This window comes from Brassica rapa, chromosome A04 (genome assembly GCF_000309985.2).
Source record: "Brassica rapa cultivar Chiifu-401-42 chromosome A04, CAAS_Brap_v3.01, whole genome shotgun sequence".
In the NCBI taxonomy this organism is placed as follows: domain Eukaryota; kingdom Viridiplantae; phylum Streptophyta; class Magnoliopsida; order Brassicales; family Brassicaceae; genus Brassica; species Brassica rapa.
The window spans coordinates 15,671,128-15,684,782 of record NC_024798.2 but is presented as its reverse complement, the minus strand read 5'-3'; the positions used below and the strand labels follow the sequence as shown (position 1 = coordinate 15,684,782).

The 13,655-nt window shown below is 34.6% G+C and overlaps 2 protein-coding genes across 2 annotated transcripts; both read left to right on the top strand.

Moving 5' to 3' along the window:
- On the top strand, window positions 1-5,262 carry LOC103849377 (glutamate receptor 2.8). Its single transcript, XM_033289247.1, has 5 exons — window positions 1-1,409; window positions 2,107-3,353; window positions 3,607-3,919; window positions 4,046-4,479; window positions 4,568-5,262. Exons 1-5 carry the CDS (start codon window positions 1,106-1,108, stop codon window positions 5,036-5,038), a joined length of 2,769 nt encoding a protein of 922 aa, XP_033145138.1. The 5' UTR covers window positions 1-1,105; the 3' UTR covers window positions 5,039-5,262.
- Window positions 5,263-5,607: 345 nt separating this feature from the next.
- LOC103849373 (glutamate receptor 2.8) lies at window positions 5,608-12,875 on the top strand. The gene is made up of 5 exons (XM_009126146.3): window positions 5,608-8,473; window positions 9,188-10,437; window positions 10,574-10,886; window positions 11,543-11,976; window positions 12,076-12,875. Exons 1-5 carry the CDS (start codon window positions 8,188-8,190, stop codon window positions 12,664-12,666), a joined length of 2,874 nt encoding a protein of 957 aa, XP_009124394.1. The 5' UTR covers window positions 5,608-8,187; the 3' UTR covers window positions 12,667-12,875.
- The last annotated feature ends 780 nt before the right edge of the window (window positions 12,876-13,655 follow it).

The window sequence follows — 13,655 nt, the reverse complement described above, 5'->3', positions numbered from 1 at the left end:
GTGCTAGACTATCCGTCTTTGTATTTTGCGTTCTTGGCACATGGATAATCTCTGATCGGGAAAAACTTTCTTTTAAGACTTTAACATCATCTAAATAACTTGTAAAAGCTGGCCATTCTTTTGGTTCCGAAACCATCTTCACCAATTGTGAACAATCCGTCGCAAATGTAACCTGAAATTATCGTAAGTTCCTCATACACTCCATTGCCCAAAGTAATCCATTTCCGCATGTAGAGGAGATAGACTAGCCCGAACATTTCTTGCCCCCATCAATCCCTCAAAACTTTAAATATAATATTGTTTTTAATGTAAAATTTTGTATTGTGGTTAGAGATGAAAATTAAAATAGACACTAAAACACCATATTTGGATGAATATTTTGAAACATAAATAAACCTTTTTTTTTTGAAAGCCCACACAATAAGCAATTGAGTTATGGTTACATAAAAACCAATGAAACATGTAGCGAGAAAATAGATCAATTTTAATATTTGATTTAATCTAATAATTAAAATTAAATTACAAAACTAGTATTAAAATCAAAATTTGTTGATATATATTTATATTAGTTGGCATAAGGTGCTGACTGTCACCTGATAAAACTAATTATAACCTGATGAAGACATAAATACCCAAAAACTCGAATTTTGAAACTAAAATAAAAATCACAAGATAGTGTTTTATATACTATGTATAGTTTATATTAGTGGTGGAGGCAGTCATGTTTTTATTAGGGTCGATTTAATTCCATCTATATATTACATAGGTCAACAGATTAATTTTCTACATACAAAACTATGCCACTGGAAATTTCAAAAGAAAAAACTATGCCACTGGAATTACTACATACAAAAATATGATTTATGTAATCATAGACTTGGAAATTTTGTAGCTTTGCTTTGCAAAGAAATTCTGCCTGCCTAAATTTCAACTGACTTTTTCCAACCCATTTTTATTTGTCCTTTAGTTAACACTAATGTTTTTAATAATAATTTTTTAAGACTTCTTTTTTTAGAACCAATTTTGGGTTCAAGACTCTTTCAGACCAGTTCATTCCTCTATATATATAACAGAAAAGGAAAGTTAAAGAATCACATAAGTATCCATGTCCTCAAATCTTGTGATCATGACAAACAATACTACAAAAACTCGCAACACCTTTCTTAGTTACTTTTTCCCGTTCCTTTGGGGATTTGTGGTGATGGATGCTGGTTTAGGACAAAACACAACAAGTGATGAAATAAAAGTAGGCGTAGTTATTGATCTCAAAACAAACTTTTCCAAGATCTGCCTCACATCAATTAACATGTCGTTGTCTGATTTCTACCAAACTCATCCTCATTACCGCACAAGACTTGCTCTTCACATCAGGGATTCCATGGAAGATATTGTTGAGGCATCAGTTGCAGGTTCTTTACACTTTCTGTCTCTTGCTATTTTTTTATGTAAGGGGTAATTCGATATGGTTATATTTAGTTTTAGTTAAATGAATGCTATCTATGAAGTTAGGTAACGTCCATACATGATTAGGTACTATTTTCGTTGAATCTATAAACAATCTTATAGATGCCTACTGAAAATCCCAAGTCTGTTCTTGTGTGGTATGTGCAATGAGTCTGTTAGATTACTGTTAACAATCTACTTGTGGTATAGGCTTAGAATCTTGCTTAAGATTAGTCTACTCTTACAGAAATCTTTTGATAAACAATCTCCAGTCTTTCTATTCTAGAAAGTCGTGGTGACTATCGTATGGTCAAAGAAATCCCTATCACTTATAAATTAAATTATTAAGAATTAATATCCTAATAACATTAGATTATAATAAAATTACAGAACTGATTTATAAAAATATTGTTTTTCAACATCTGAATAACTCTAGATGTTGAATAGAATAAAAGAATCATAAAACTAATAACATTAGACTTTTAAAATGTTAGATGCATGAACCAATGACAGCTAATTCTATTAAAAATATTAAAATCTATAAGCGAACAACTATATAATTCCAAACTTACGTTCAATATTGTCGTTCTATCTTCTCAGTGGTCCAAACAAAGGATTAACCATTCTTTTTCTTTCTTTTTTGTTCGCTTGTGGTGTATACAGCCTATGACCTAATCAATAACGAGCAAGTGAGGGCCATCATCGGACCAAGAAGCTCTATGCAAGCCGAGTTTATGATTAAACTGGCCACCAAATCTCAAGTACCAACCATCACTTTCTCAGCAACGAGCCCTCTACTTAGAACTATCAACAACCCTTACTTCGTCCGAGCCACTATCGACGACTCATTCCAGGCTGAAGCCATTGCGTCCATTGTCAAATCATTTGGGTGGAGAAGCGTCGTCGCCATTTATGTGGACAACGAGTTAGGTCAAGGAATCATGCGCTCCTTGTCAGAGGCTTTAGAAGACGTGGAAGTCCATAGAAGTGTGATCTCTCCAGAGGCTAGCGATGATCAGATTCTAAAGGAACTTTATAAACTCAAGACTGAGCAGACAAGGGTATTCGTTATCAACATGGACTCAAGTCTCGGATTCCGGGTTTTGAAGAAAGCTAGAAAAATAGGGATGATGGAGGAAGGGTATGTCTGGTTACTATCAAATGGAATGACCCACATGATGAGACATAGCGGTCGTAGCTTAGAGACTATGCAGGGCTTGCTAGGCGTGAGGAGCCATGTCCCTCAATCTAAAGAGCGTGAAGATTTCAGTTTGAGATGGAAAAGAAAACTCGAGAAGGAGAACCGGGCGGGGGATGGAACAGAGCCTAATGTTTTCGCATTATGGGCGTATGATTCGGTCACTGCATTGGCCATGGCCGTGGAGAAAACAAACACAAAGACATATAGGAGGACCTACGGTCCACATCTTCTAGAGGCTCTCTCGGATGTAGAATTCAAGGGGTTAGCAGGAGATTTCAAACTCATTAACCGGCAGCTCGAGTCATCAACTTTTGAGATAATCAATGTTATTGGAGATGAAGAGAGGATTATCGGATTCTGGACACCAAGCAGTGGACTGGTGAATGCAAAATCAAACAAAACGACATCATTTTTAGGCAAGAGGTTTGGGCCAGTAATATGGCCGGGGAACTCGAACGTTGTTCCAAAAGGTTGGGAGATTCCAACAAGCGGGAAGAAGATTAAAGTGGGCATTCCAGTAAACAAAGGATTCCTCAATTTTGTGGAGATAAAGACAAATCCAATCAGTAACCTAACAACCGTAAGGGGTTATGCCATAGACATCTTTGAAGCTGCTCTTAAAGAGTTACCATATTCAGTCATTCCTCAATACGGTTTCGAGCCTCCAGGTGATGACTACAATGATTTGGTCTACCAAGTCTTTGACGGGGTAAGTTCTTTTTTTTTATATATTCTAAATGTTTACTTATATACAAATAGACCTATAACTAAATTAAATATAACTATATACAAAAATCACATGTCTAATTAAAACAACATAATATTATTTATATAAATTATACATATAAATTATAAAATATTTTAAAATTAAAATTAAACTATTAACCAATAATCATAATATATTTACTTTATAAATAATTTTTCTTTGATGTCTGATTTCCAATAATTGATTAATGAAGCAGAAGTGGGATGCAATTGTTGGAGATATAACCATCACATCGAACAGGTCATCATATGTTGATTTCACGTTACCGTACACAGAGTCTGGAGTGTCTATGATTGTGCCGGTGACGAGCAACAAGAACAAAAACGCATGGGTGTTCCTAAAACCTTGGAGCTTAGACCTATGGATCACCACCGGTTGCTTCTTCGTGCTCATTGGATTTGTTGTGTGGTTGTTTGAACACAGAGTCAACACAGACTTCCGTGGACCTCCTCACCACCAGATCGGCACTAGTGTCTGCTTCTCCTTCTCCACCATGGTTTTTGCCCACCGTAAGTTGTTACACTTATCAATAATCCATGTATAACATATGTTAACTTTATTATGATTTATATAAATATTTTTTTAACAAGAAACAGTATTGTAGTGATATGGTGAAATTTTGCGTGTGTATATAGGTGAGAAGGTAGTGAGCAATTTAGCAAGGTTTGTGGTGGTGGTCTGGTGCTTTGTGGTGCTTGTGCTCACTCAGAGTTACACAGCGAGTCTCACCTCATTTCTGACGGTACAAAGTTTGCATCCAACAGCCACAAATGTGGAAGATCTCATCAGAAGTGGGGAGTCTGTAGGGTACCAACAGGGCGGTTTCGTTAAAGATATTCTGCTAGGTCTGAAATTTTCTGAATCACAGCTCAAGCCTTTTGGTTCTGCCGAAGAATGCGACGATCTATTGTCCAAAGGGACATCAAAAGGTGGTATTGCAGCAGCTTTTGACGAAGTGCCCTACCTTAAGGATATCGTTTCTCATAACTGCTCCAAATATGCAATGGTTGAACCTTCCTTCAAGACGGCTGGTTTTAAACCTTCCTTTAAGACTGCTGGTTTTGGCTTTGTAAGTTGCTTAATATTTATTTTCATTAATTTACAAAATTGGCAACAAAAACTTAAGTATTTTATTTTTATTGCTCGCTTATGTGTAGGCATTCCCTAAGAACTCGCCTATGACAGGAGATGTCTCAAGGGCTATCTTGAAAGTGATTCAAAGCAAAGAAATGTCACTCATAGAGAACAAGTGGTTCAACCGTCTTAGCCTCGCTAGTGATTGTCCTGGTCCGGATACCGCTGATCTTTCATCTAACCGCCTCACTCTCAGTAGCTTCTGGGGACTGTTTCTAATATCAGGCGTTGCTTCCTTCTTGGCACTTCTCATCTTCGTAGCACTCTTCTTGTACGAACATAGGCACACACTATGTAGTAACTCCGAAGGTTCCATATGGAGAAAGCTAAAGTCCTTGTTCATAATCTTTGATGCGAAAGACATAAAGTCGCACACTTTCAAGAGCAGTGCAGTTCATAATGTGAGTTCACCTATTACTCCCTGCACTGCGAGTCCTTCGAACGTGCAGATAAGGCCATTGCAACGAAGCATGTCATTAAACAGGGAGTTTTAGCTAAGGGAGCATGTTTCTCCATGAGTGAAGAACATTTCAGAACGCAACCAAAACATAATAAATTTGGAGAATCTGATATTGAATTTGTAGTTGAACGACAGAGAGAGATTAAACAAACTCCACGTTGTAAATTATCAGCTTAAGTTATTATTAACTTTACGTATGTAAGCTGTATTTATTGTACTAGATATTAATATAACTCAACGGTGTACACTTGACGCTTTCAGTAGCAATTGACTAGTTTAGATACCAGAACGATTTATGTTAATTATTTAGCTATACAACTTTATGTAATTCTTATAACCTTTTTATGCTTTTTGTTATTATAATGTTATTATGACGTTATTATAATTACTGAGCAAGCTTCTCCCACCAACATTTCTATATGTTTTAGTGTACTCTTTGTTGTTCATCTGATCATTGAGATTAACTCCGGTTTTATCGTCTTACCGTCGAGCTTAGCTCCACTTGTAACAACTTAAACTTTTAAGTTTTAATATATTTCATTGACAAAAATAATGTTCATGTTTTGGAGAACTAGTAGCATACCATGTTGGGTCGGAAAAGAAGTAAAGGTGATATTTGACATCTTCCTAGCCAACTTTTTGTACGAACATAGGCAAAAGCTACTTCAAGACTCCGAAAACTCCTTTTGGAAAAAGTCAAATGTCTTTACTTAGAGAATTTTTGATGAGAAAGACATAAAGTCGCATTTACTTTCAAGAACAGTGTCGTTAATAACGTGAGTTTCACACCTATTAGTCTATTACCCATGCAGTCACAACATTCCAAGCTCTTCAACCGTGCAGTCACAACATTGTCACCAAATAGAGAGTTTGAACTAATAAAAGTGGCTTTCAACCCAAGGGGATCGAGAGCTTATGAATCAGCTACCATACCAAGATGATTTTTTTTTCCCCAAATATGTGAATATCATTTTTCTTTTGAATAAAATGTTAAATTTGATTCAAAAGAAAATTTACATTGTTACAGCAATAACTTTTTTTTTTCTACAGGGAAAATAAACAAGTTATATTCTCATAGAAGCAATCCAGACTTGGAAAGCTCTCTCCAGTCTCTTGTTTTGTGTCTTTAGAGACATAATCATGTTCTTGATCAGTCTGTCGATTGTTCTGAATATCATATTAATATGAGAAAGAGTTTGCAAAGATACAAAAGTTTGTTTTTTTCATATATGAGATCAACTTGGAAAAAAATAAGATAAATGTGACGAAGTTGCAAACGTACATGAAAGTGTAGAACTTATAATAATGCTGTTTCCTGCTTTGTTTCCGGTTGTAATAGTATTGATTTTGCTGACTCTAGGTTGAGTTTAAACTTATCATGGTTAAAGTCTTGTATTTGTATGTAAAACAAATCTGTATACGTGTGCTGTACATCGCTTCTGTAAGATGGTGTTCTGATACAAATGTTTACAATTGAACATCTAACTTCTGAGATTTTTGAAACTAGAAATGTCGGTCCTGAACTACGGTTTTGGTTTTTGAGTGATCCCTACGTCTCATTCACAAGATCCAACAATTCACTATATCATGTTGTAGCTCTACAAGATCACAAGTTTGAGAAAATAAAACCCTTCCCTCAAAATAGTGTTTCTCGTTCAGGAAATCTTTTGGAGTTTTCGTCTTTAGTAAACCACTCGACGTCCTCCACAGCTCAAGTTATCCTTTAATGAACTGCAGCCGGACCAAATGCATTTCAGTTCTGCAACACAATCGAAAACTATCTTGCCTCAAGTACGTGTAGACTCGTCATTTCCATACACAAATGCAAATCTTATGTGTGGTAATCTTTTATGACTTGATGTCCTTTTCATTGTTTTGGAAAAAAACAAGTGTTGACAAAACTAATATTTGTTTTGGACTTACCCACATCAATAGTCTTTATGTCTTATTGACGGACAAGCGTAAGAAACTGTGGTCCTCGAATGGCCAACACATCGTGTTTGATTAGATACGGCAATACCCAGACGCGTTAAAGAAACGAAATTTGGTTACAGTTTCTTTGCAGTAGTTTGTAGACAATTATCTCTTCTTCTTTTCTGTTTTTTTTCTCTTTAGAGAAAAATTAAAACTAGAATAAAGTCTTAGAACATCTGCATTCTATTTACATTTAAAAGTTTAATTATTAATATACTTGTTATTTAATAAATATAGAGTAGAAACTATATAAATTAATAAATACGATAAATTAATAAGTTTCTCCGATTCTGAATCAGACTGATATAAAATATGACATGATTCAATACGATAATAACATAATATACTTAGAAAAAATTTAGGAAAATATATGGTCTTATTAAATCATAAATTAATAACTGCCATATAACCAGTTTATATAAACATAGACAAAACATTTAGTTATTTATTTTCCTCTAAATAAATTTTATCTCTAATTTTAAATTTTATTTTATTGAAAAATATAGAAATTTAATTGTATTCTACAATATGTATTCAGCATAGAAAATATATATATCAAACAATATTATAAAAATATAAGCAATGAAATCTATAAATTTTAACCAATATATAATATCTAAAATGAAATATTTATTTATTTTTCTAAATAAACATATTTAAATATATAGTTCTAAATAAGAAAATTTTCTTTAAATTAGTAAATATAAATTAATAAACTATTATAATTCCAATACTATTAATTTTTAGAAGCTTTGAATGGTGACCAATGGAAAGAGGAACATTCAATTTTTTATTATTCCTATAAAATTATACTATTTATAAAAAATAGTTTTTTCCTTTTCATTTCATTTCATTCATTTCCAAGTGAGATTAATGTTTAGTTATTCGAATTACTACATAACCACTGGAAAGTTCAGAAAAAAGAAAACTATGTTATTGGAATTGCTACGTACATACAATACATAGACCTGGAAAATTTGTAGCTTTGCTTTGCAAAGAGGTTCAGTGTGCGTCATTCAAATTTCATCTGACTCTTTCCAACCCAATTTTATTGTCCTTTAATCAACACTAATATTTTTCTTAATAATTCTTAAGACCTTTTCTTTCAGAACCAATTTCGGGTTTAAGAATCTTTCAAACCAATTTATTCCTCTATATATATAACAGAAAGGGAAGTTAAAGAATTACATAAAGTATCCGTGTCTTGTGATGATGACAAACACCACTACAAAAACTCTTAACACCTTTCTTAGTTACTTCGTTCTGTTCCTTTTGGGATTTGTGGTGATGGATGTTGGTTTAGGACAAAACACAACAAGTGATGAAATAAAAGTAGGTGTAGTTCTTGATCTCAAAACAAACTTTTCCAAGATCTGCCTCACTTCTATTAACATGTCGTTGTCTGATTTCTACCAAACTCATCCTCATTACCACACAAGACTTGCACTACACATCAGAGATTCCATGGAAGATATTGTTGAGGCATCAGTTGCAGGTTCTTTACTTTTTTCTGTCTCTTGCTTCTACGTTACTATTTTTAAGTAAGGGGTAACTTGGTATTATTATTTTTTAGTTTTAGTTAATGAATATTACCTATGAAGTCACGTAAAGTCCATATATGATTAGGTATTATTTTCATTGAATCTAAACAATCTTTTAGATGCCTACCGAATCCCAAGTGTGTTCTTGTGTAGTATGTGCAATGAGTCTGTTAGATTACTGGTATATGCTTAGAATCTTGCTGAAGATTAGTCTACTTAGAAATCTTTTGATAAACAATCTTCAGTCTGTTCAAAAAGAAAAAAAGAAAAAAGAAATCTTCAGTCTCTTTATATCCAGGAAGTCGTGGTGACTATCGTATGGTCGAGGAAATCTCTATCACTATATTTAAATAATTAAGAATTAATATCCTAATAACATTAGATTATAACAGAATTACAAACTGATTAAAATATATGCTTTTGAAAAACTCAACATGTTGAATATAATAAAAGACTCATAAAACTAGTAAGATTAGACATTTAAAATGTTAAATGCATAAACCAATAACAGTTAATTCTATTAAAAATATTAAAATCCATAAACGAACAACTATCTAATTCCATTTATTGTCGTTCTATCTGTAAGCAAGCTTACATTATCTTCTCAGTGGTCCAAACAAAGGATTAACCATTCTTTTCCTTTTTTTGTTTGCTTGTGGTGTAAACAGCCTATGACCTAATCAAGAAGGAGCAAGTGAGCGCCATCATCGGACCAAGAAGCTCTATGCAAGCCGAGTTTATGATTAAAGTGGCCAACAAATTTCAAGTACCAACCATCACTTTCTCTGCAACGAGCCCTCTTCTTAAATCTATCGACAATCCTTACTTCGTCCGAGCCACTATCGACGACTCATTCCAGGTCGAAGCCATTGCAGCCATTGTCAAATCATTTGGGTGGAGAAGCGTTGTCGCCATTTATGCTGACAACGAGATAGGTAAAGAAATCATGCACTCCTTGTCAGACGCTTTAGAAGACGTTGAAGTCCAAAGAAGTGCGATCTCTCAAGAGGCTAGCGATAATCAGATTTTAAAGGAACTTTATAAACTCAAGACAGAGCAGACGAGGGTATTCGTTATCAACATAGACTCAAGTCTCGGATTCCGGTTTTTGAAGAAAGCTAGAGAAATAGGGATGATGGAGGAAGGGTATGTCTGGTTACTATCAAATGGAATGACCCATATGATGAGAGACAACGGTCGTAGCTTAGAGACTATGCAGGGCTTGTTAGGTGTGAGGAGTTATGTCCCTCAGTCTAAAGAGCGTGAAGATTTCAGTTTGAGATGGAAAAGAAAATTCAACAAGGAGAACTCGGCGGGGGATGGAACAGAGCCTAATGTTTTCGCATTATGGGCGTATGATTCGGTCACTGCATTGGCCATGGCCGTGGAGAAAACCAACACAAAGACATATATAAAGACCTACGGTCCACATCTTATAGAGGCTCTCTCGGATATAGAATTCAAGGGTGTAGCAGGAGAGTTCAAACTCATTAACAGGCAGCTCGAGTCATCAACTTTTGAGATCATCAATGTTGTTGGAGATGAAGAGCGGATTATCGGATCATGGACACCAAGCAGTGGACTTGTGAATGCACAGTCAAACAAAACGACATTACTTTTGGGCAAGAGGTTTTTGCCAGTAATATGGCCTGGGAACTCGACCGTTTTTCCAAAAGGTTGGGAGATTCCAACAAGCGGGAAGAAGATTAAAGTGGGTGTTCCAGTAAAGAAAGGATTCCTCAATTTTGTGGAGATAAAGACAGATCCAATCAGTAAGGTAACAACCACAACGGGATACGCCATAGACATCTTTGAAGCTGCTCTTAAGAAGTTGCCATATTCTGTCATTCCTCAATACTACGGTTACGAGTCTCCAGAGAATAACTACAATCATTTGGTCCAACAACTCTATGAAGGGGTAAGTTCTTTTTTTATCCGCACATCTTTTTTTACTTTTAAACAAAAGATAAAAATAAAATAAATAAATAAACAAAATTATAATGGTATTTTTCTTTTATGTCTGATTCCCAACATACTATTAATAAATGACGCAGAAGTGGGATGCAGTTGTTGGAGATATAACAATCACAGCGAACAGGTCATTGTATGTTGATTTTACGTTACCATACTCAGAGTCTGGAGTGTCTATGGTGGTGCCGCTAAGGGACAACAAGAACAAGAACGCATGGGTGTTCCTCCAACCATGGAGCTTAGACTTATGGGTCACCACTGGTTGCTTCTTCGTAGTCATTGGTTTTGTTGTGTGGCTGTTCGAACACAGAGTCAACACCGACTTTCGTGGACCGCCTCACCACCAGATCGGCACTAGTTTCTGGTTCTCCTTCTCCACCTTGAATTTTGCCCACCGTAAGTGTTACAGAATCATACTATGATCATATGTTAAAGTTCATTCCCATTCCATTCATCTCAAAACCAACTTACAATAAGTAAGATTGGTATACATTTTATATCGAGTCCTGAACCCATTAACATGAAACATCTAATGAAGCCCCTATTCAATATATATATATATATTTTTTTTTTTTTGACAAAAAGTTATGTAGTTTTTTATCTTTATTTATCATTATTTAGATGTTAATTTTATATTATAAAATAAAACTGTCTAAGATAAAATTTTCATTTGGAAAAACGTAGTTCGGATAGTTCATAGATATCTTTTTTTTTATTTTGAATAGGACTTTGGTTTTATATAATAACTTATATTTCTTTTGTTACATCAATGCACACATATTTAAAAAAAATTCAAAATTATCACTAAAAAATAATTTTAAATAATTTTATTTAACTATAAATATAAAACACTACAATTAGTTATACAATTTCTAAAACATCTTATATTATGAAAAAAAATCTTAAATATCATATATATTGTTTTTTTGGTCAACTTCATTATACATATATTGAAACAGAGGGGAGTTTTTTTTTTTTTTTTTGAGGGGAGTAGTTTTTTTAGCAAGAAACAGGATTGTAGTGATATGGTGAAATTATGCGTGTTTATACAGGTGAGAAGGTAGTAAGCAATTTAGCAAGGTTTGTGGTGGTGGTATGGTGCTTTGTTGTGCTTGTGCTCACTCAGAGTTACACAGCGAATCTCACCTCTTTTCTCACTGTTCAACGTTTACAACCATCAGCCACTAGTGTGGAAGATCTCATCAGAAATGGGGAGTCTGTAGGGTACCAACACGGCACTTTCGTCCGCGATTTTCTAAGAAATCTGAACTTTTCTGAAACACAGCTCAAGTCTTTTGCTTCTGCCGAAGAATGCGACGATCTTTTGTCCAAAGGGACAGGGAAAGGTGGTATAGCAGCAGCTTTTGACGAAGTGGCCTACCTTAAGGATATCGTTTCTCACAACTGCTCCAAATATGCCATGGTTGAACCTTCCTTTAAGACTGTTGGTTTTGAACCTTCCTTTAAGACGGCTGGTTTTGGCTTTGTAAGTTCTTTTAATGTGTTACCAAATTTCAACAAAAAAACAGAAGTACTTATTTTGATTGCTCACTTATTTTGTTTCCATGTTCAATATGATGTGTAGGCATTTCCCAAGAATTCGCCTATGACAAAAGATGTCTCAATCGCTATCTTGAATGTGACTCAAGGAACAGAAATGCGACGCATCGAGAACAAGTGGTTCAACCGTGTCACTAGTGAATGTCCTGATCCAAATTCCGATGATCTTTCGTCTAACCGTCTAAGTGTCAGTAGCTTCTGGGGGCTGTTTCTAATAGCAGGCGTTGCTTCCTTCTTGGCACTTCTCGTCTTTGTAGCCCTCTTCTTGTACGAACATAGGCACACACTATGTAGTAACTCCGAAGGTTCCATATGGAGAAAACTGAAGTCTTTGTTCAGAATCTTTGATGAGAAAGACACAAGGTCGCACATTTTCAAGAGCAGTGCGGTTCATAATGCGAGTTCACCTATTACTCCGTGCACTCCGAGTCCTTCGAATGTGCAGATCAGACCATTGCCACGAAGCATGTCATTAAACAGGGAGTTTGAGCTAAGACGAGCATGTTTCTCCATGAGTGAAGAACGTTTCAGGACGCAACCAAAACATGATAAACAGGGAGAATCTGATATTGAATTTGGAGCAGAAAGTCAAAGAGAAGTTAAACAAACTCAATAGGAAGTTACGTTTTAAGTTATCAGCTTAAGTTGTTATTAACTTTTACGTATATAAGATGTATTTATTGTACTTGATATTAATATAACTCAATGGTGTACACTTGACGCATTCAGTAGCAGTTGACTAGTTTGGAAACCAGAACGATTTGTGTAAATTATTTAGTTATACAACTTTATGTAAATTTTATTCTGTAAAACCTTTTTATGCTTTTTGTTATTATAATGTTCATGTTTTTGGAGAATTAGTAGCATGGCTGGGCAAAACATCACTTGTTCATGTTTCGGAGGGTGCATGGTACGGCGGGCTTTAAAGGTGGTAAGCACCCTGATTTTGAAACTTACCATCTCAGATATATCCGCTTGTGTATACGACATGGCTATCTTATTCTCGTTGCGAACAACTATGTTTATCTAGTACTAGTGGACAGGTCTCTAGACTATCTTATTCTCGTGCAACCATGTCTATCTAACTCGAAAATATACTAATGAATAATAAAAATTAATAACAGTGTAAAATATATTAAATAAATTATTATATATTAATAATATTGAATAAAAAATATAAACAATAATATTATAGAATTACATGATATATAATATTAAAATAAAAATTATATATTTAAAATATTATAATAATATCAAATATAGTTATAAAATGAAAAAATATCACACAGACGTACGAATTAAAATCTAATTGTATACTTAAAAGAAGATAAAAGAAAATGATTGGAAAGGGTAAAATTTCCTTAAGGATGAGGGAAAACTGATGTGTGAGTAGCTGACGTGTTAATGCCAAGCGGTTACTGCATTTTGCAGGATCAGTGGTTCGTCTCTGTGACTCTGAGTTTCTGCTGATGTGGATCTCTTAGCACGTCACGGGCTAGTTTTTTTTTCTTTTCAAACCTCCAAATATTATTGATTTATATTCTAACTTAATCCATTGCGCAGCCCTTTCACCACAACAACGACCATACACAATAAGTTTTACTA